This window comes from Macaca fascicularis, chromosome X (assembly GCF_037993035.2).
Source record: "Macaca fascicularis isolate 582-1 chromosome X, T2T-MFA8v1.1".
Taxonomy (NCBI): Eukaryota; Metazoa; Chordata; class Mammalia; order Primates; family Cercopithecidae; genus Macaca; species Macaca fascicularis.
This window is the reverse complement of record NC_088395.1, coordinates 145,872,586-145,896,207: the sequence shown is the minus strand read 5'-3', so window position 1 is coordinate 145,896,207 and position 23,622 is coordinate 145,872,586. Positions and strand designations below refer to the sequence as shown.

Genomic DNA, 23,622 nt, shown 5'->3' with positions numbered 1-23,622 from the left:
ATTTACTCTAGTTCTCATTGCCACTTAACATTTTATGTTTTATCACCATATTAAATTGAATTAGGAAAATCCCCAGTTTTGAGCATCATTTCTCAAAGAGTCTATGTTTTATACCCTGGTGAAAGTTACTTTTTTCTTTTATTTTAAAATAGACTTTATTTTTTCACAGCAGTTTTAAGTTCACAACAGAATGGAACAGGAAGTACAGAGAGTTCCCATAAACTCCTTGCCCCACAGTATCTTATTCTTAGTTTATAGTTTTGTTTAATTACTAGTATTGCAATATGCCTGAAATATAATTGCAGTTGGAATATTTTTCATATATTTTGCTCTATTATGCTCTAATCTGCCGTCTTGAGGCTGATGACTCCTGATTCTGCACTCCTAGCCTAGACTTCTTTCCCTTCTTACTTGTACAAACAGCTGTCCAAAGGACATCATCTGGATGTCCTGCTGACCCTTCCAACCTAACGTGTATATGAATGGAGATCAGAATCTTGTTCCCCTTCTTAAAACTTCTTTCTCTTGTGTTCCCCATCTCAGTGAAGGTTGTACCATTCAACCAGTTACTCAAGCCCCAAATCTGGAGTTTGATCCTCGTAGTACCTCCTTTCTCAGCAAGTACATCAAGTGGTTATGTCTTGCTGATTGCACCTCCTAAATTCTACCCTTATTCTTGGTATCATTACTTTAGTTCAGAAACTCATCATTCCTGGCTTGGATTACTGTACCAGCCTCCTAGCTCATCTGTCTGCTTCTACTCTTGTTCAAATCCAGTTCTTCCCAAAGCCAAAGTGATCCTTCTAAAATGCAAATTTGACCATGTTGTTCTGATGCTCAAAACCTCTTAGAGACTCCCCTTACTTCCAGGAAAAATACCCATCATCCTTTCTGATGCAGTTCTGGCCCATTTTCCCAACACCATCTCCCATTGTCCCCCAGCATCATTTCATCTAGCTCTCTTGACTAGGGCCTTTTCAGGAGATGGAGTAGTTTAGTGATTAAGAGCACAGACTTAGGGGCAAATCAAGGCTTTGCCAGCTGGGGCAAGGTACACTTAAACTCTCTGAGTCTCACTTTCTTTATTTGTAAAAGTGAGTAACCTAACTCCTTCATAGAATTATTATGAAAAGAATGTATGATAATATTGGCAAAATGCTTTGCACAGAGTAAACATTTAGTACACGGTAATTTATTATTAAAATTGGGCTATGTTACTCCATTCTCCACTTATTTTGCAATGTGTCTTCCTTCTTTGTCTTTTGAATTCTTTAGTGTAGCAATTATTTCTGACTGCATACTATGTGCCAGCAAGTTCTAGAAGCTGGGGAAACATTGGTGAACTAGAACGACATTCTGATCTAGTTAATTCCTCGTTATGCTTCGGGATCTTTTTGACCTTCCTATGTCTTGGAGAGTTGGTACTATCATTTCCCCTTGTATATTATTCTAATTCCTTTGATTACTTATCAACTTATCGTGTTAAAGAGTTGCTGATTATTAATGGACTCTGCAGTTGAACTGTTGGGTAGAAATTGTATTTTCTTAATTTGTGAACATTCAATGCCTAACAGAGCTTGATAATCATTCATTTAAATACATGAAGTAGACACATAGAAGATGTTCAGTGAATATTGATTATATTAAAATAAAAATATAATCCCATAATAAAGTTTTCTTTCATTGTTTAGTGTAAATACACAGACAAAAATCCTTTGGCTTTTAGGGTTATCCTAGGAAACTGCCACCTAATTGTATTTGTTCTTATAGGAAATAAGTGCAATTTGATTTCAAATAACTAACTCTAAAATAAAGGTTTAGAGTCTATTTCTTCATCACGTGGGGTCTGCTTCTATAGTGTGAGAAAATTCCTTACCAGAAGTGTTGCCAGGATCTGACCTGAAGCCTTACATTATTTTTCTTTCTATTTGCATGTTTTTAGATTTTATCAATATCATTTTGTAAAGTGTTGGCCTTTTACTGGCTTTTATGAATTTAAAGTTTGTTTCTTTCAATTACATATTTTCTGATATGTTCTCAGTTGAGTGTGTGTCAACAATTTTTTTTTTTTCAATTTCTTTTGTTTTTTCTTTCTACAGGCTTCCTTCCCTGGGAACTTGCACTTGGTTTTGGTTTTACGTCCTACCAGCTTTCTTCAACGAACGTTCACAGACATTGGATTTCGGTTTAGTCAGGAGGATTTTATGCTTAAATTACCAGTAAGAATATATTATTTAAATGTTTTGTTCCTCTAATTCTCATGAAGACTTGCACCATGATGTTTATATTTTACATGTGCCCATGTAGCATTTAAAAGAAAAAAAATTAAAGTTTCTCTTTTAAAAGTATACATTTGAAATGCCCAAAAGTCTTTCACTTCTACCATTTAAAAAAGAAATCGATTCATCAATTTATAACAAAGCAATTACTTTTGCAAAAAATATATGTCATATATGTTATACATGTGTGTATATGTGTATGTGTGCATGTGTGTATATGTATGTGTATATCAGCAGGAAATTTTATTTTTTAGTAAAATTGAGTGTATGTTTTATGTATTTGAACTTCCATGAACTTACATCCTGAGCTAGTCCAGAGTACCATGACTTTTAAAAAATATTTTTATATGTTTTTAAGGTTAGGAATAGGGTGCTCATAAATTTTGATACTTTTGAAAAGGTCAACCCTTCCTGATAAATTATAAGTTACTACATAAAGTCCTTTTCTTTGTTGTGAGCATAGCATTCTTTTAGAAGCTGGACCATTAACAGTGCAAACTTTTAGATGGAAGAAAATTAGGCATTTGGGTTTCTGTGGAGATTGATTTTTCTTTACAGAAAATGTTTTGTAAATAAAAACTGTTATTATCTGAAGAAGATAGTGCATACATGTATGGGGGCGTGTACAGGAGAGAACTGTTAAAACCATTTATCAGAGGTGACTTCCTGCTAAATGTATGCTAAAGTTCATTTTACAGTTTAATGGAGGGATGGCATGAAGGGCAGTTAACAGTATCTTTCTTGCTTATTTATATAGGTTGTTATGCTGAGCTCAGTTAGTGATTTGCTGACATACATTGATGACAAGCAATTAACCCCTGAGTTAGGCGGCACCTTGCAGTACTGCCACAGTGAATGGATCATCTTCAGAAATGTATGTTGTCTTTGCCCTTACTGTAGAGCCTATAGTTCTTCATGTTAGCCTTTAAATCTAGTTCTAGAATTCTTTCCTATTTGAAAAAAAAAAAAAAAAAAAAACAGATTTCTGGGGTCCTCACTTTTCACATACATATAAATTCAACATCTTGATTTTCTTCCATAGGAAATATCTAGAAATGATGAGCAGTCACTGAGGATGGCAATGGAAGGAGAATCCTAGGGCATAAGGAGATCATACTCTGCCCATTCCCTCTTGTGGCTATGTAGTAACTTGAAGAAATGAAGGATTTGGATTCAAATCCTGACCCTGCTGATTTTTAGTTATATGACCTTGGACAATATACATAACCTCTCTGAGTCTTAGTTTTCCTAACTGTAAAATGGGACTAATAATACCTTACCTCATAGGGATCTTAAAAACACTAAATGAGATAGCAAAAGTAAAATGTTTTACACAGTGCCTAGCATATGGCAAATTGTCAATAAATACAAGTAGTATTATTAATCTCATTATCCTAGTGATGCTTCTGAGGCATTTTAGATTTGTAACAAAGAGTGTACTTCTGTTTTAGAAATTTACAAATAGGCAAGGGCCCTGCACCTCCCAAGTATGTCTGTGGTATATAAGTATCTTGACTTCTAATCCCAGAGATAGGGGAACCCTGCTGAAGAAATTAATGATGTCCCATTAAATTAGGATTCCATTTTCCTCATACTTGTTTTTCACTCAACGTTTCATTCATTAATTCATTTAACAATGCATTCATTCAACAATTCATTCATTCAAATGAAGATGTATTGCCAAAATTAGCAGTGCCTAGCCTTTAATAACCTGTAATAACCTGTAATAAATAAACAAGCAAATATTTTGAGATGCATGGATTGAACAGATGGTCCTGTGGTCTCTACATTTTGCCCTTCTTTCTCAGAGTAACTGATTTTAGAAACAAAATAAACAATAAAACCTTACTTACCATTTTATGGCAACAAAGGCTTTGGGACCACCATTCCAAATATTCTATAGTGCTTGAAATGAGTTGTTGTGACTAGTTTTTTCCCCCATTTCCTTCAATTGTCACCTTGTTTGGAATGCTAATGCTTATTCACAAATGATAATAAACAAATATAAAGTGACTTTACTGTTCTCATCTCTCTTCAGAAGTAAAGTGATAATAAGGCAATTTTGCCAATTGGAGAGTTTATAGAATAAGGAAAACACTGTAATTTTCAAGAAAATAAAACAAATTACTCAATACATGGCATCTTTAAGAAATAGTTTTCATCAGTGTCTAAGAAATAAGTCAAGAAATTTGGATAAAATATATTCAGGAAGACTCTTAATCTTCCTTCAGTTTCTTAGAGTCTTAGATGAAGAGTTACAGTTGATTGCCAAGAGCAATGCCGTATTTCTCTAGCAGAGGAGAGTTCATGGTATATGTATTTACTGTTACAGCCCCAATAAAAACAAATACAATGACCGATCTAGTTTTTTATATGCTCACAGAGTTACCATATAATTAAAATAATCACCGGCTCTTTGCAGGCTATAGAAAATTTTGCCCTCACAGTGAAAGAAATGGCTCAGATGTTACAGTCCTTTGGAACTGAACTGGCTGAGACAGAACTACCAGATGATATTCCCTCAATAGAAGAAATTCTGGCAATTCGTGCAGAAAGGTATCATCTGTTGAAGGTATGTCTGATAGAGTTGACAAACAAAAGATTTCCATGGTCTTTCTTTTTCTAGAGAGGTGTTTATTATCTCCATTTTACACTGGCTGTTGCTTAAAGGGAGATAAAAGACATTTATATAATATATTTTAAAACGATAAAAAAATACTTTATAAAAGACTGTCCTGGATATGTTAGACCTAAGTGTCCCCTCCGCAAATGGTGTATTAATTTGAGAAGTTATTTAAAAATATCTTATAAATGCTGCAGAAAAAGAAATATAGTCTTTTGTTTTGTTTTACTATGTGCAGTCATGCACTGCACAGTCATGCACTGCACATAGTCATGCACTGCACAGTCATGCACTGCACATAGTCATGCACTGCACAGTCATGCACTGCACATAGTCATGCACTGCACATAGTCATGCACTGCACATAAGGTTGTTTTGATCAGTGATGAACTGCATATATGACAGTAGTCCCATAAGATTATACCATATTTTTACTGTACCTTTTCTATGTTTAGATACACAAATGTATACCATTGTGTTACAACTGCCTACAGTACGCCTACAACTGTCTACAGTATACAGTACAGTAACATGCTGTACAGGTTTGTAGCTTAGGAGCAATAGGCTATGCCCTGTAGCCTAGGTGTCTACTAGGCTATCCATCTAGGTCCGTGTAAATGCACTCTGTGATGTTCACAAAATGATGAAATAACCTAACAATGCATTTCTCGGAACATATCTCCAACATTAAGTGATGTATGACTCTATTTTTAATTTTTGATGAGGAGTCAGGAAGCCGAGTTTCTTGTGCCATCTCTGCTGTGAGCTAGCATTGTGACCAAGGCTAACATTGCTCAATTGATTCTAAGTTCTCTTCTCTGCAGAATACTAGGTCTTGATGTTTCCTACAGTAGACCAGGGGTTGCGAATTGGTTGTGCTCTCCTACCCAGGTCTTTGTGGAGTGCTGCTTTGTGAAGGATTTTGAAGTGCAATTCAGATAATCAGCAAGTATTTTTTGGATCTACTTTCTTCAGAAAGTTCAAGAATAATCTGAACAAGCACTGGGCATTCATATAACTCGTCTCTTTCATCTGATAATAGACATGCTGTGTGCATTAGAAGATTAAAGCTGTATATAGAGATATGTGTTTAAATTAAAAAGACAAACTGAATTTTTTTCCAACTTTTATTTTAGGTCCAGAGGGTACATGTGCAGGTTTGTTACATGGATAAATTGTGGGATGCTGAGGTTTGGTGTATGAATGATCCTGTCGCCCAGGTAGTGAGCATAGTACCAGATAGGTAGTTTTTCAACACTCTCCATCCTCCCACCCTCCTTCCTCTAGTAGTCCCCACTGTCTGTTGTTCCCATCTTTATGTCCATGTGTACCTAATGTTTAGCTCCCATTTGTGAGAACATGCAGTATTTGGTTTCCTGTTCCTGCATTAATTTGCTTAGGATAGTGGCCTACAGCTGCATCCATGTTGCTGTAAAGGACATGATCTCATTCTTTTTTATGACTGTATAGTATTCCATGGTGTATGTGTACCATATTTTCTTTATACAGCCCACCATTGATGGGCACCTAGGTTGAGTCCATGTTTCTGCTATTGTGAATAGTGCTGCAATGACATATGAGTGCGTGTGTCTTTTGGTAGAACAATTTATTTTCCTTTGGGTATAAACCCAGTAATGGGAATGCTGGGTTGAATGGTATTCTGTTTTAAGCTCTTTGAGAAATCTCCAGACTGCTTTCCACAGTGATTGAACTAATTTACATCTCCAACAAGTATGTGTCAGTGTTCCCTTTTCTCTGTAGCCTCGCCGTATCTGTTATTTTTTGTCTTTTTAATAATAGCCATTTTGACTGATGTGAGATGGTATCTCATTATGGTTTGATTTGCAAGAAACTGACCTTTTGAATCACAGTCTAAAAACAAAACTCTGTCCACGGAAAGAAGCTCTGTTCTTCACGAACTGCATGTTGTTGGGCAATTTGCTTACCTTTTCTGAGTTGCAGTTTCTGTATCTTTACAATGAGGTTGATGATGGTGATGATGCATCATACCTCGTAGGATTGTTGTGAAGATGAAATGAGGCAAAGAAAGTGATGTATGTATAACAATGTTCGGTACATATTTGGTACTTCATAAATATTGGCTTTTAATGTTGATGTTATTACCCATATTGGTGATGGTGTCATGGAATCTGTTCTCAGAATAAATGTACACCAAAACTTTTGCTTACAATTTCAAGGGACTCTTGCACCACCTGAAAGAAATCTTAAATCACTCTTGGATGTCTGAGAAAGCTCTATATTGTTACACCACCCACTGAGGTTAAGCCCTTCTAAATAGAGGCATATACTTATTGATGAATTAATTAAACCTAAATGTGAAGTAAAATAAGACTTAAGGCAGGGAGTGATTGGTTACAATTAAAGATTAGTAGCAAAGACATTTAACTGTATCTGAGTATGCATTAAGTATTATTTGCAATTGTATGCTTTCTACTGTGGTGGTTTTTATTGTTCTACTACTGCTTTATTTGAGCTCATTGAAAGTGTTAGCAGAACAGTGACAGGTGCAGTGGTACATATCTGTTGTCCCACCTACACGGGAACCTGAGGCAGGAGAATTGCTTGAGTCCAGGAGTTTGGGTCCAGCCTGGGCAACATAGCAAGACCCCATCTCTAAAAAAGTAAATAAAAATAAATAAAATATTAGCAGAATAGGATGGACTGGATTGGAACTTTCCACCACTTAGAGAAGGAGGCTACAAATAGACCACATGGTACTTCTGCCCATGATGATCTTATAAAAACATTAATTGCAACATCCATCTCTAAGGCAAGGGGTTCTTGGATCTTCATAGCTTTTAGATTTTGTGGCACTGAGATTTTGAAATTTTGTGAATTTTCAGAGAACTATGAAAGCAAAGGCCATTCTAGAATTAACTGTTTCTAGTCTTCATGCCATAGTCGTATGCTTCCTTCCCATCACATCATTCAGGTTAGATTACTAATTAGCTGATACTCCTTTTGTGTCTTTGGACAGAATGATATTACAGCTGTAACCAAAGAAGGAAAAATTCTGCTAACAAATCTGGAAGTGCCTGACACTGAAGGAGCTGTCAGTTCAAGACTAGAATGTCATCAGCAAATAAGTGGTGACTGGCAAACTATTAATAAGTGAGTACTCTCTTTTTGGTTTAGAGTTACTTATTTTGTATTTTTGAAAGGCAATTATACATTTTTGCCGCAATATGTTAAGTGTTAAAATATTCCTGGACCTCTGGAAATCTGATAACTTATTTCTAGGTTGTCCTACAGAGATGATTTTGCTTGTAGAAGAGATTCTGTGGACATTGATTGTCTCTACAGGTAGAACCAAGTGTCATGGGCTATGACTTTGCCTATAATTCTTAATGTCCATACTGCGCCTATGTACGTATTTACAAAACAGATAGTTGCATTTAGGAATTTATTTGAGTTTTCTTTGTTAAGGTTGCTGACTCAAGTACGTGATATGGAAACAGCTTTTGATGGATTTTGGGAAAAACATCAATTAAAAATGGAGCAGTATCTGCAACTATGGAAGTTTGAGCAGGATTTCCAACAGGTCAGTGAAAACATTTCTTTGTACACCTTTTTTCATTACACCAGAGGTTTTTACTCCTTAATCATGAGAAATCCTGTCTTGCAAGATGCCCATTTATACCTAAAAGAAAAAAAAAGGAGGCAAATGTAAATGAACCTTGGCTTAGACTGAAGAAAATCTCTACTAAAATTCTGAGACTTCTACTTTTTCAGCTTACTCATTTCCTTTGAGAAAGTATCAAACTGCCAATATATATGACAGGGACAAAGTTACTCTCTACTTTTAGGTTGTTTTTCAAATTTATCTTAGATCTAAAGGGTGTTCAAGGTTATGAGGTGGCTTTCCAAAGGAATAATGCCAGCTTCCTTCTTGGTTTTTAAATCCCATGTACCTATGCTGACCATATTTAACATGACCTAACAAGCTTTTCTTTCTGATCCAGGAGTTTATTCCTATGAAAAGCCTGAGAGATGAAATTAAATAAGTTTAATAAATAATTAAAAATATATTCCAATTGGACCCTCCTGGAAAATCCATCATATATGGTCAAGATGCATAGATTTGGGCCGGGCGCGGTGGCTCAGGCCTGTAATCCCGGCACTTTGGGAGGCCGAGACGGGCAGACCACGAGGTCAGGAAATCGAGACCATCCTGGCTAACACGGTGAAACCCCGTCTCTACCAAAAATACAAAAAAACTAGCCGGGCGAGGTGGCGGGCGCCTGTAGTCCCAGCTACTTGGGAGGCTGAGGCAGGAGAATGGCCTAAACCCGGAAGGCTGAGCTTGCAGTGAGCTGAGATCCGGCCACTGCGCTCCAGCCTGGGGGACAGAGCAAGACTCCGTCTCAAAAAAAAAAAAAAAAAAAAAAAAAAGATGCATAGATTTAGTTTCTTTTCCTTTTTCGGTCATGCTCAATCTTCTCACAGTCTGTCTCATAGCATATACTTCACCAGAGGATCCAAGGAAAACTCACTTCTTCTCTCTTGTATGTGCCCAACTTGTTTTCTGCCCATGAATGGCTTACTTGCTTTGTATTTCACTTGCTCATCAGAGTTAGGTTTGGGAGGAGCACTGCACTCTGGACACAGGGCTCAGTTACCACTGGCGTTTTCCCTCCTTTGCTTCAAACATCTATTGAACTGTTCTCCATGAAACCTTCCCTAAAGAAAGAATAGGTCAAGCTGCTCTTGGTCCTTCTAGGTATTTGTGTTTCTTCCTCCTCTCCAACTGAATACACAGAAAATAGCACTTTTCCTGAGCATACCCATTATGCTTATAATTACATATTAATTTGCATCCATACCAAATTCTTGTCCTGTGGTTATGTTCTGTCTCCCCAAGTCATTAATTCCTGTCTTTAATCAATATTGTTGTTTGTCTTAGAGTATAATCTCACTGGTGTATCTCATAGTGACATGTCGACAGGTTCTGTACGTCTAGAAACATGACTTAAAAAAAACACATAGGAACATAAACTTACAGAAAAATTGCAAATATAAGAAAAATAGAAATACCCATATACCTTATTCCCAGATTAACTTAATGATAGTATTTTACTCCATTTGCTTTATTATTTGTATTCCCTCCCTCATGTATATACAGATAATATTTTTTTCTGATCTGACAAATAATATATTTTCTGACCCATTTGAGTGTAAGTTGCACACGTGATGGCCCTTTCCCCCTAAATACTTCCATTTTCTCTGGTAATAGGGATATTCTGTTATATGACCATAGTACAGTTATCAGATTCAGTACATTTAACAGTGCAATACTTTTATATTATCTACCATTGGTATTTCAGTTTTGTCAGTTGACTCAGTCAACTCTTTTATAGCATTTATTTTTCCTTCAGAATCGGATCCTGTATAGGGTCCAGTCTTGCATTGTCTTGTGTCTTTAGTGTCCTTGAACCTATAATCTTGAATCTTTCCACAGCCTTTCTTTGTCTTTTATGACTCTGACATTTTGAAAAATATAGTCCTTTTTTTTTGAGACAGTTCTGTCTCCCAAGCTGGAGTACAATGACACAATCATAGCTACTGCAGCCTCAAACTCCTAGGCTTAAGCTATCCTCCCCCCTCAGTCTTCCAAGTAGCTGAGACTACAGGTATGCACCACCATGCCTGGCTAACTTTTTAAGTTTTGCGGGGATGGGGTCTCATTGTGTTGCCCAGGCTGGTCTGCAACTCCTAGGCTCAAACAATCCTCCCACCTCAGCCTCCCAAAGTGCTGAGATTCCAGGCATAAGCTATAAGGACTCATGCCTAGCCATAGTCCCTTTTTAAATACATTTTCCTTCATTTAGAGTTTGTTGGACATCTTCTCATGATTCTATTTAGTATATATGACCAACTAGAATACCACATTAGTGAAGTGTCCTTCTTAAGGAATCATATCTGCAAGTGAGTGATGCCTACCTCCCTCTTATTGTTGATGTGGATTCTGATTACCTATTCAGGGTGTTGTTGAATTTCTCCACTGTAAAGCTACTTTTACTCCCCTTCTAACTAGTAGGAAAAGTGTGGGGAGAAAATTTAAGGTTATGCAAATATCCTGCTTGTCATCAAAATTTCCCCATAAATTTAGCATCAACTGATGATGCTTGCCTGGACAAATCTTTGCTATGATGGTTGCAAAATAATGATTATTTTCAACCCCCATGTCCAGTCCACATTTATCAGTCCACACTAGGCATTCTACTAAAGCAAGAGCCTTCCCTTCTCTCCATTTATTTATTTGATTCAAAAACTTTCAACTTTTATTTTAGATTCAAGGCATACACGTGTACGTTTGTTACATGGGTATACTGTGTAATGCTGAGATTTGAGATGTGAATGATACCATTACTCAGGTAGTGAGCATAATATCCAATAGTTAGTTTTTAAGCCCTTGCCTTCCTCCTTTTCCCCATTTTAGTAGTCTCCAGCATTTATTGTTCCTATCTTTATGTCTATGTGTAACCAGTGCTTAACTTCCACTTATAAGTGATAACATGCTGTGTTTGGTTTTCAGTTTCTGTGTTAGTTTGCTTAGGATAATGGCCTCCAACTGCATCATGTTGCTGCAAAAGACATGATTTTGTTTTTTTTTTATGGCTGCATAGTATTCTATGATGTATTTGTACCACATTTTCTTTATCCAGTCCATCATTGATGGGCACCTGGGTTGATTCCAAGCCTTTGCTATTGTGAATAGTGCTGTAATGAACATACAATTGTATTGTCTTTTTGATAGAATGATTTATTTTCCATTGGGTATATACTCAGTAATGGGATTGCTGGGTCAAATGGTAGTTCTGCCTTAAGTTCTTAAATATTCAGGATGCCTTCCACGTGGCTGAACTAATTTACTTTCCCACCAACAGTGTATCAGTGTTCCCTTCTCTCCACAGCCTCACCAGTGTCTGTTCCTTTTTGTCTCTTTAATAATAGCCATTCTGACTGATGCGAGATGGTATCTCATTTGATTTGCATTTCTCTGATGGTTAGTGATATTGAGCATTTTCTCATGTTTGTTGGCAATTTGTATGTCTCCTTTTGAGAAGTATCTGTTCATGTCCTCTGCTCACTTTTTAATGGAGTTATTAGTTTTTTGCTTGTTGAATTGTTTAAGTTCCTTACAGATTCTGGATATTAGATTTTTGTCAGATGCATAGTTCGGGAATATTTGCTCCCCTTCTGTAGGCTGTCTGTTTACTCTGTTGATAGCTTCTTTTGTTATGCAGAAGCTCTTTAGTTTAGTTAGGTTCCACGTATCAATTTTTGTATTTGTTGAAATTGCTTTTGAGATTTTAGTCATAAATTCTTTCCCAAGGCCAATGTCCAGAATGGTGTTTCCTAACCTTTCTCCCAAGATTCTTGTAGATTGAGGTCTTATATTTAGATCTTTAATCCATCCTTAGTTAATTGTTATATATGGTGAAAGGTAGGGGTCCAGTTTCACTCTTCTTTATATGATTAACCAGCTATCTCAGCACCATTTGTTGAATAGGGAGTCCTTTCCCCTTGATTATTTTGGTTGATTTTGTAAAAGATCAGATGGTCGTAGGTGCGTGGCTTTATTTCTGGGTTCTCTATTCTGTTCCATTGGTCTAAGTGTCTGTTTTGGTACCAGGACTATGTTGTTTTGGTATAGTTTGATGTCGGGTAATACGTTATTTCTGGCTTTGTTCTTTTTGTTTAGGATTGCTCTGGCTATTTGAGCTCTTTTGTGGTTCCATATGAATTTTAGAATAGTTTTTCTAATTCTGTGAAAAAAGATGTTGGTAGTTTGATAGGAATAGCATTGAATCGGCAGATTGTTTTGGACAGTATGGCCATTTGAATATAGTGATTCTTCAAGTCTATGAGCATAGAATGTTTTTTCCATTTGTTTGTGTCATCTATGATTTCTTTCAGCAGTGTTTTGTAGGTCTCCTTATAGAGATTTTTCTCTTCCTTGGGCTACATGTATTACTAGGTATTTTATTCTTTTTGTAGGTCATTGTAAATGAAATTGCATTCTTGATTCGGCTTTCAGCTTGAATATTGTTGGTGTATAGAAATGCTACTGATTTTTGTACATTGATTTTGTATCGTAAAACTTCCCTGAAGTTGTTTATCAATTCTAGGAGCCTTTTGGTAGTCTTTAGTGTTTTCTAGGTATAGAATCATATCATCAGCAAAGAAAGATGATTTGGCGTCTTTTCTGATTCCTAGTTTTTTGATGGTTTATAATTTATTAGTGTTCTTGACTATTTTGGTGTTTCAGAGTGCTGCTGTGTCCTCGTGACGTGCTCCCACATTTAAATAAATCACTTTCTTACTTTCTGGCATAAAGATATATTCCAAGTTCATCTTGTACCTATTCTGCCTCAACCCTGGAATCAGTTATTTCCTTGAGGAGCCCTGGTTTCTTTTTCTGGGAAATGATATTAAAGACCAAGATCTGGGTGGGAGATGTGCTTATTGCTTCTGGAGGGCTTTTGCTTTTAGCGTAATTCACCAGAGAGCTGGGGAATGATGAAAAAAAAACTTAGATGAAAATTCTCAGGTAAGATTTTGTTTTAGATGTTGGCTATATATATATGTGTGTGTATATATGTGTGTGTGTGTATATATATACACACACACACTCACACAAATGTATATATACCTATACATACCTCACATGTATACATTTATGCAAATACATGTCCTCATACACAAACCTACACATGTACATGGTGATCTTTTGTACATTATGAGTACAAGTTGATATCTATGAGGTTAAATTTTAGCAGAGTATAGCTATTTCTGTGAATAAAATAACAAAATTTTTTTTCATATGTGCAATTTCTCCATGTCAATATTTTCGTTTAAAAGCATTTTGTATAAAACTTGATCATAAAGATAATTTTTATGTTTTTAAAACCTCTTTGTTTCCTATTTTTAGCTTGTGACTGAAGTTGAATTTCTATTAAACCAACAAGCAGAACTGGCTGATGTAACAGGGACTATAGCTCAAGTAAAACAAAAAATAAAAAAATTGGAAAACTTAGATGAAAATTCTCAGGTAAGATTGTGTTTTAGGTGTTTGCTATATTATACAGTAAAATAGTTATTTTTTGGTGGAAGTAGGTAGTATAGACTCTTATTATTAATTTCTTTATTTTTATTTTTCCATAGGTTACTGGAGTATAGGTGGTATTTGGTTACATGAGTAAGTTCTTTAGTGGTGATTTGTGAGATTTTGGTGCACTCATCACCCGAGCAGTATACACTGCACCCTATTTGTAGTCTTTTATCCCTCACCCTCCTCCCATCATAACAACATTCTGTATATTAGGCACAATTATATTGGTCTATATTCTGCTTTGTTCAATGCAGGCCAGAGGTGACACTACAGATATATCATGTAGTTGTAAAAGGAGGTCGCTGAGACAATGGCGTGAACTGTTTCAAGCCCACCAATAGGAATAAGGGCATACATTATTTTGGAGAAGCTAGAAGAATGTGTATCAAGAATGATATATGGTGCTTGGAAATGATGGAAACATACAGAAACATGATTCCTTAAATGCCCACTTTAGGATATATGCAGTTTAACCAAATGGAGACTCACATAGACATTTCTACTTATTCTTACTATCTGTGACCTTGAGTAAATTCATTTCTAATCTTCAGTGTCTTCACCTATAAACTGGGGATAAAATGACCTACTTTGCAGGGCAATTGTGAGTATTCATTTAAATGTATATAAAACACCTGGCACAACACTGGGTTGTATAGTAAGTACTCAAAGGAGGCAGTTTTCATGATTCCTGCTAGTCTTAAAGTTTGGACTAATGGCTTTGATACTTAAAAAACTCTAGCTTTTATGTGAGAGCAAGGCCATGCTTTTTATGTGAGAGCAAGGCCATGCTTTTTAAGATGAATTCTCAGCATACAAACAGATTTATGGGTGAACCATGAGTGTGTGAAAACACATATTGAAGAAGCAACAGTTATGATAACTAGTTCTGGAATTATGCTTGTAGATCTCTGTGATCATGGGACAATTTACATATCCCTATGGTATAGCAGAAAGAGGAGGCAAACTGGTTTGGAAACTAAGGGGGACTTCATTTTTTTCCATGTAATAATTTTTCATTTCTAATTGTGGTAAAAACACATAACATGAAATTTACCATCTTAATCATTTTTAAGTATTCAGTTCAGTAGTGATACGTAAATTCGCATTGCTGTGCAACAGCTCCAGAACTTTTTCATCTTATAATATTGAAACTGTATACCCATTAGACAACAGTTCTCCATTTTAAACCTGGTTTTCTCACTAGGTAGAGAGGCCAGTCACTTCCTCATCCTGGGTTTCAGTTTTATTTATTTTATTTTGACAAACATTTCTTGAACTCCTACTATGTTCGAGTCTCTCCACTGGGGGGAGTGAGTAGTTGACAGAGTGGAGGCAAGGTCACTAAAGGTCATTTTTTTGACATAGAAACCCTGTGACTTCAGGTATGTGAAGTAGTCTAGGTACATGACAATGCTGATGAGATTTCTAAGGCTGAGATGATATGAAATACATTTGACTGGTGTGTATACCTCATTTAATATAGGTGGTTCTATTCTAAATCCACACATATTACGAGAAAAAAATCTCATCCACGTTCTGGGTATGATGTGAAATTTTCAGTTTCTATAACCGGAAATGCATGAGCTTCTAATGACATCACTGCTACAGCTAATTATTATAACTGTAAGGTTTTTTGTTTGTTTGTTTGTTTTTTGCAGCCTGAAGGAGTAGGCATCAAATTGTATTTGTGGCAATGTATCCTTCTTGCTCAGAGATCATGTATTCATTATTTTGTTTCTTTGTTACAATCAGGAGCTATTATCAAAGGCCCAGTTTGTGATATTACATGGACACAAGCTTGCAGCAAATCACCATTATGCACTTGATTTAATCTGCCAGAGGTGCAATGAGCTACGTTACCTTTCTGATATTTTGGTTAATGAGATAAAAGCGAAACGGATACAACTCAGCAGGACCTTCAAAATGCATAAACTCCTACAGCAGGTAGTGTAATGGGAAATGATCCATTTCTGAAAAGGAACACACTTTTTTTTTTTCAGGTCCTGCTAACCTGAAACACCTTGCCCTTCTGCCACATGGAATACCTTTTATCTTCTCGGAGGTTATATGGTCAGGGACTGGTATAGCTTTGGAATTAAATTTGTAAGAAATCTGAAGGACTGAGTTTTATCATGATTTTTTCATCCATCTACCAATGAACTATTCATGGAAGATCCAATATAGTTCAAATTTTGCCCTTTGTTCTAAATATTGAGATTGTGGAGTAATGGCTTCCTTTGTATTTTGGGTACATCTCTGAAGTCTCCACTGGTGATGGTTTATACTTGGAACATTTTTAAAAGCCTGAGGGGCATTTTGCTACAGCCTGAAGCTCCTTTCACATTTCATAGTACAGAAATAAAATATTAAACAGTGACTGGAAAATATTCCTCCATGGCTTGTGGGTTTGACCCTTTTCACAATTAGGCAATGAATTGACAGGTCACCATATGGATCTGGTGTTGGCAGTGGAATATAAAATAGGGTTCCACTTCCAGACATTATATCTGAACATAAACATTTTAATCTTTACATCTCATTCTTTGGGAAGGAAACTTTATTCTTGTCCTTAGCTGTCATTAAGCATTTGTATTACACTTTATATTTTCCTAAGAATTTCATATTTCAGTTATTGATTTTGGGAAAATAACATGTAACTAAAGTGTTAGTATTGAGAAAATGGTCAGACTTCTGCTGCAGAATAAATTCATTGTTGTGAAATAAATGCAGTGTTTCCCAACCTTGGCTGTGTATCAGCAATATCTGTGGAGCTCTGTAAAAGTATAGATGCCCAACTTATGGCCCAGAGCTACTGAATCAGAATTTCTGGGGGCAGAACCCAGATATCTTTATTTTTTTAACAGCTCTGAAAGCAATTCTGACTCACAGAAGCCAGAGGCTGAGAACCACTCACTTAATGGACAAATATGTTTTATCTTTATTAATTCACATTTTTTTCTTCTTGATTTTTTTCACCAGGCTCGTCAATGCTGTGATGAAGGGGAATGTCTTCTAGCTAATCAGGAAATAGATAAGTTTCAGTCTAAAGAAGATGCTCAGAAAGCCCTCCAAGACATTGAAAATTTTCTTGAAATGGCTCTACCCTTTATAAATTATGAACCTGAAACACTGCAGTATGAATTTGATGTAATATTATCTCCTGAGCTTAAGGTAGAGGCTTTTAAAATTTTCAAATAAACATTTAAAGAAAGTTATAATTGCAGTACTGTGGGTAGGAGGAGTTTTACTACCTCACAGCTAACTTTATGTCAAACTGCACTTACATTGTCTTCTTAGGGGTGATAGTAGTGCCACTGTCAAGCATCAAATAATTCAATGGCATATGTTTGCTACTTAATGAGGAATAATAATTTCCTTTTTGAGCTCCAAATCCATTATTTTAAAACTCTTTTTATGTGCTAGGTGTTCTCACACATATTTCGTTGTGCATCACTGGAGAAAGCCCCAAAGCTCTTCTATAATAGAATGTTGGGTCCATGTCAAGAATGTCAAGAGTACTTTACCCCAAACATCCTTCCTTTGTGCTGCAGTGACCATCAGCAGATGCTCTGTGGATGATGTGGCCTTGCTACTCAGTTTGAGAATGAAAGCATAAAGATAGGATTTGGGTCTTCTTGGAGAAGGAGGAGCAGGCAGAAGTTGTTGTTAACAGGGTGGAGAGCTATAGGTTAGTTCAGTACTGCCCCCTTGGAAATCACATGAAGGATTATCCACATTGTAGATAAGAGTATTTGTGATGCTATTTGCTGCTAAAATGTGTAGTTGACTCTAAGGTTGGAGCAGTATCTAGACCCATGCTTAGCAGAATATCCTAGGGGATGCCAAGAAATCGGAAATGTAGTCATGGCAATAGCCAAGTGATTCTCTGGAAGCAACCAAGCTTAACTCTAGCTTCCTCAAAGCATCTAGAAGAGGTACAAATGTGCATTATCCATTGGTGGCTCTGAGGAGCCTGTTGCAACATAGAGGACTATAACAAGAGTGTCCTACAGGATAAAATGTAACAAAATATTATACCAATGTTATTCATTTGATTGTTTTTATAACTTGGTGGCTTTCTTATGCTAAACAGGAAAGAGCAATATGCCTTCTTTCCCAGCCATTATCTGATTCAGCCAATGAACCAATGAAGGGCAAATCGCTCTATGCAGTGACCAATTTCATGACTGCTTCTTGGTAATTTTTTCCTCCAGGTTGTTTTGGTTGAGATTTTGGTTTTATATCCATGTGAACATAAAACATTAATCTGTTTTGCTATTTTTCTAAATTTCTTGTTGTTATCTTTTAAACTCTAAATTATTTTTTGACCATCGGAGTCTGAGAAATGTAATGGGGTTTGTATCGACTTCATTTCAGAAAATATTTCCTGTAATTCTTACGCAACCTACAGGTTCAAATGAAGACTATACAACTCAAGCTTGAAAACATTCGAAGCATATTTGAGAACCAGCAGGCTGGTTTCAGGAACCTGGTACATAAGCATGTGAGGCCAATCCAATTTGTGGTACCCACACCTGAAAATTTGATCACATCTAGAACACCATTTTTTTCATCTAAACAAGGTAAAATGTCTTACTTTCTCTGTCTCTTTTTCTCTTGCTATTGTTTATATTGTTACTCTTGATGTGAATACTGAGTTTATTCTTCAATGCGGATAGATGAAAATTTCACTTTAGCATCTTTGGTCATATTTATATTGTGCAAGGCAAGAGTCAGATTGAGGTTATTGTATGTAGTAAAACATAGTAGTAATATAGTACAGTACAAGGAATTGTGAACATCTCAGTACTGAGTACTCCTGCCTTGCAAATCTGTATGAAAATTTTACCAACATCAAACTTGCATTTATTTTCAGCAGGTGAAGGAAAGTATATGAAGCTAGTACACACATGTGTGTGTGCACACACACACATATTTACTGCTACTCTAGATAAGCAATGATTTGGTCCTTTTTTATTTATATAAATTTGGGGGTACAAGTACATACAGTTTTATTACATGGATATATTGCATAGTGGTGAAATATGACTTGGTTCTTATAAGCTACCAGTAAGTGAATGGCTTAGATAATAAAATGGATTGCCTTTTCTAAATAAATGCTGTTAAATAGAATAATTTTGTTGGTAATTTACTGTTACAGAGTTCATTTTCTAGTTTTAATCTCCTAGCTTTATCCATGTAAGATCTATTTTCTTTCTAAGTTCTATGGGAATAATAATTATCCTTATAACGTGTTGAACTGCTCTGGATATGGATGGCTCAGGGATTCCCTTGAGCTGCCTTCGGGTCTTCTTAGAGGAGAGTAATTTGGTCTTTAGGGCCCTAGGTAAGCGGAATGGGCGAAGATGGGAGTAAATTCGGTCTATCTGATCTAAATAGAATCAGAAGCTTCATTAGTGTAGGAGAACTGCTTTGGAATTCAGAGAAGGCTTGAACCAACGATAATGAGCATAAAAATAATAGCTTATATCTAGCATGGGTCAGATTTTCAAAAGGTGATGAAAACAGGTAACTAGGCTAAGATTATGAAAGTTCCATGTTTAATACTTATGAAATATATAAATATATTTATAAATAAAACTATAAGCAATGTCAAACACAATATCAAAGATATATCAAAGATACAAGGAATATCAAAACTACTGGAAAAAGAGTAAAGATAACAACATAAAAAGCAATAAGGGGATAAAACCCAATAGCTATGAGAATAAAAATGAAATAGGTTGATATTCTTGAGCAGAAGACAGACCTCGGTTAGATTTCTGGCTCAATGTACTGGCTGTGTGTCCTTGAACAGTTCACTTAGCCTCTTTAGCCTCAGTTTCCTTACCTGGACAATAAGGACGATAATACCTACTGACTCCAACAGGTTATTGTAAAGATAGGGTAAAAAAAATTGAGGACTATAAAAAAATACTTGATAAACTGGACTAGTCCTTTCCTTTGGTTAAAGCTGCTTGCTTAATTGTCCTCTAAAACTTCAACTTCTCGTAGAGGTTCTTAAAGTGGTACACCTTGGGTTGAGGAACGGAGTTTTGAGGAGACTGTTACAGATCCATGCAAGTTATTAGTCACTCATTAGCACATTTTGTTTTGTATTGTTTCATTTTTTTTCCTGATATTCTTATTTAATGGCGTTACAATTTCCTTCTGCAGTGGGAGTTGGATACTCTTTCTTTCAAGCATGTAAACTTTTTTCAAAAGGTACCCATCTTTATAATATTACTTTTGTCAATACATTTTTCTGAGTTTGTGTACTTGTGAAAAACCAGTTTGGCATCTAAAAACAGCAGCAGTTCATTCTTGCATTCTACCTGCAAGTAACTTTTTCCTGTTTTTCTTAATAACCATCCATTATTCTCTTCGTATTGTGCTTACCTTGGAAAATGACTATATGAAATGTAGATTATGCTTCTAAACTCAATGTCTTTCATAAAGTGACCCCCAAAAAAGAATAAAGAAAAGCAATTGGCAATGCTAAAATGAATCAGGCCTTCTTTTGTTTAAGATACTTCATGATCCAACTTTTTGTTAGGAGTAGCTTGGATTTGCTTCAGTTTGAGACTGCCTAATATATTTATGAGGTTGAATGCAGCTTAATAAATAAGTGACATGGATGGATAAATGATTTTATCCATTATGCATCATGCTTTGTAAACTAAATCAAAACATTATTTGTGCTACAAACCTTGTTCATTTTACCTAATTGCTCTGTGAGTAATAGGGATTGTAACAATCCATTCCAAACAATTTCTTAAGACTTTTAATCGCTAAGCCAAATATATAAAATTTGGTCAACTCAAAACATAGGTATTAATTTCTCATAAAAATGAGTCAAACTGTTTTTTTGTTCTTTGCTTTTATTTTATTTTTTTTCTTTTTGCATCAAATATAATTCTGCACCTAGCACAGGGCCTGGCACTTAGCAAGATGTAATAAATATTTGTAGAATTAACATTGAATATAGAGTGTAGTTATTGAGAATGGGAGATATTGACAGCAAGGAATAAAATGTAAAATGTGGCTTGAGCTCCTAAATCTGTATCTTTAGCCTAGATCTTTCTTCTAAGCTTTGGACCTCTGTTTATAATTTGCCTTTATGAATTTCCCATAGGCAACTCAGACTCAACATACCTCAGATTAACTCATGTCTCCTGCAATCTTTCTACTCTTCATCTTGGTGAATGGCATTGTGATTTCCCCAATTGCCCAAGCCTGGGACCTTGGTTCCTCCCCACTTATACCTTACCTCTAATGGTCAAAAATTCTATATCCTGTGGATTTGTGCCTACTAAGCATCTCTCTTGAATCAATTCACTTTTTTTTTTTTTTTTTTCATCCCCACTGCTATCCTTACTGCCACTTTCCTAATCCAAGCTAACATCATCCTGGCCTTGGCAACTGTGACAGTCTTTCTGTCTCTTCCGCTTACCCTGCCCACTTTTTCTTCCCTTTCCTAGGTGTCTTACTTTGTGGACATTACATACACTGTTCTTTCTCTGGAACACTATTTCCTTTCCTCTTCCTTTCTCACATGTTAGCTTCTACTCCTCCATCAGATTTCCTATTTCTAAGCCACTTCCTTCAGGTAAGCTTTTCCTCCCCACATCTTCTCCTTCCCTGCACCCCTGTTTGCTTAGGTGTTCATGCTGTGTGATAACAAGTACTCCCAAATTTCTTCTGGCTTTAGTGGAATTGTCTGTTTTCTGTCTCTCTTGCTAAACTAAGCTCTATAAGGGCAGAAACTGTGTGCAATTCGTCTTTGTATCCCCAAACACAGCCAAACACAGAGCTTAGCATATGGTGTAGGTGCTCAATCATTTTATATATATTTACATTGTTAAAAAATGAATACATCTACCTTGCTTTGAAGAATAAGATGCGTTTCTCCTAAGTTGTGCATATATTTATTTTGTACCTCTTAATGTAGTTGCAAAGAATTAATTGGCAAAACTAATAATTGCCTCTTAAGTTACCTTTAGAAATAAGTTTGAATCTCTGTAGAACAGGTTTCTTTAAAGTGGAGCGTATTAGTATTCATTGAGAAATTAATTTTGTATAATTCCCACTAAGTTTAATACATATTTATATAAACGATTATATAAACTTGAAGTTTAGATAGAAAATATATTTTAGTAAGTGAAAGTGAAGTATGGCGTCTAGAGAACACAGCAGGCCTTCGTTTTCCTGAGTGTGCTTGTCACTGGCTCCTGCTGAGGAGGGAAGGACAAAAGGTTTGTTCCTTTCGTGGAGAGAGGAGTCTCAGGCAGCCTGTGTGAGTAACAGCCTTTTCAGCAGCCCTGAGAATTAGGATCTAAACAATCGAGTCTTTGGTTGGACCATGCCTTTGGCTTTGTAGGAACATCTGGATTCCTTGCTTAATAATACAGTGGCTCACCCTTTTGAAACTAAACATTAAAAAAATAAAGATGAAAGCTTTGAATTTTGATGGCATGTTTAACATTTTATCATGCTTTGGACATGTTTATATGGTGGTTAGAAACATTCTGAGAGTAAATTATATGAATTTGAATACCACCTCTGCTTCTTGGACAAGATATTAACCTTAGTTCCTTATCTAGAAGATAGGGATAGAAGTTGTTACCTACCTCTTAGGATGATTTTGAGTATTTAAAAAGAAGATACATGCATAGCTCTTAGAACAGTGCTCAATATGTAGAAAGTGCCAAATAAGTGTAGGTGCTCTAATTAGTAGATTAAACTTAGATTTTTTCAAAATTCTTTTTGATTGAGTTAATCAATAAGCTACAATTTCATTAAATGTTTTTGTGTCAGAATGAATATTAAATCTGCAAATAACTGTGAGCACTAACACCTACTTCAATGCTTGGCAAGTAAGTGAATGTTTGATGAATGAGAGAATGGGTGAATACGTAGCAAAACCATGCTCAATAAGAAGATGAAGTCATGTGAGTAAGTCCAACCAAACATTATCTTCTATAGTGTGATTTTAAAATATTAATATAAACATATTGGAATATTAACTCAAATTATTTAATAAATATATACGTATTTTTATTAAAAGTGCTGACTTTAATTCTGGTTTGAAATTCTTCTTTCATATTTCTCTACCAGGGAAGAAGACTTGGAGACAAAATCAGAGCAACTTAAAAGTAAATATCATTAATTAATTCAAAATTGACTTTATTGCTTTAGTTGCATAGTTGGTATGGGCCTTAAACCATATGTTTTATTCGCTAGACAAATATTGTGTCTTTGAAAGACTATTTAACATCATCACTGGCCATCAGAGAAATGCAAATCAAAACCACAATGAGATACCATCTCACACCAGTTAGAATGGTGATCATTAAAAAGTCAGGAAACAACAGGTGCTGGAGAGGATGTGGAGAAATAGGAACACTTTTACACTGTTGGTGGGATTGTAAACTAGTTCAACCATTATGGAAAACAGTATGGCGATTCCTCAAGGATCTAGAACTAGATGTACCATATGACCCAGCCATCCCATTACTGGGTATATACCCAAAGGACTATAAATCATGCTGCTATAAAGACACATGCACACGTATGTTTATTGC

The 23,622-nt window shown here is 35.8% G+C and overlaps 1 protein-coding gene across 19 annotated transcripts in view; it reads left to right on the top strand.

Moving 5' to 3' along the window:
• MCF2 (MCF.2 cell line derived transforming sequence) overlaps positions 1-23,622 on the top strand; it is a 95,487-nt gene that overhangs the window by 45,539 nt on the left and 26,326 nt on the right. For 6 of the 19 annotated variants that reach the window (XM_005594726.4, XM_065538724.2, XM_065538723.2 and 3 more), the window contains 10 exons: positions 2,100-2,219; positions 3,037-3,153; positions 4,702-4,851; positions 7,901-8,034; positions 8,350-8,464; positions 13,859-13,978; positions 15,791-15,982; positions 17,018-17,209; positions 18,450-18,621; positions 23,156-23,193. In XM_005594726.4, the coding sequence (XP_005594783.3) occupies positions 2,100-2,219; positions 3,037-3,153; positions 4,702-4,851; positions 7,901-8,034; positions 8,350-8,464; positions 13,859-13,978; positions 15,791-15,982; positions 17,018-17,209; positions 18,450-18,621; positions 23,156-23,193 (1,350 nt within the window). Of the gene's footprint in view, positions 1-2,099; positions 2,220-3,036; positions 3,154-4,701; positions 4,852-7,900; positions 8,035-8,349; positions 8,465-13,858; positions 13,979-15,790; positions 15,983-17,017; positions 17,210-18,449; positions 18,622-20,215; positions 20,264-23,155; positions 23,194-23,622 lie in introns of all 19 variants that reach the window. The other 13 variants (XM_065538725.2, XM_005594718.5, XM_015444205.4 and 10 more) reach the window with 3 other exon arrangements.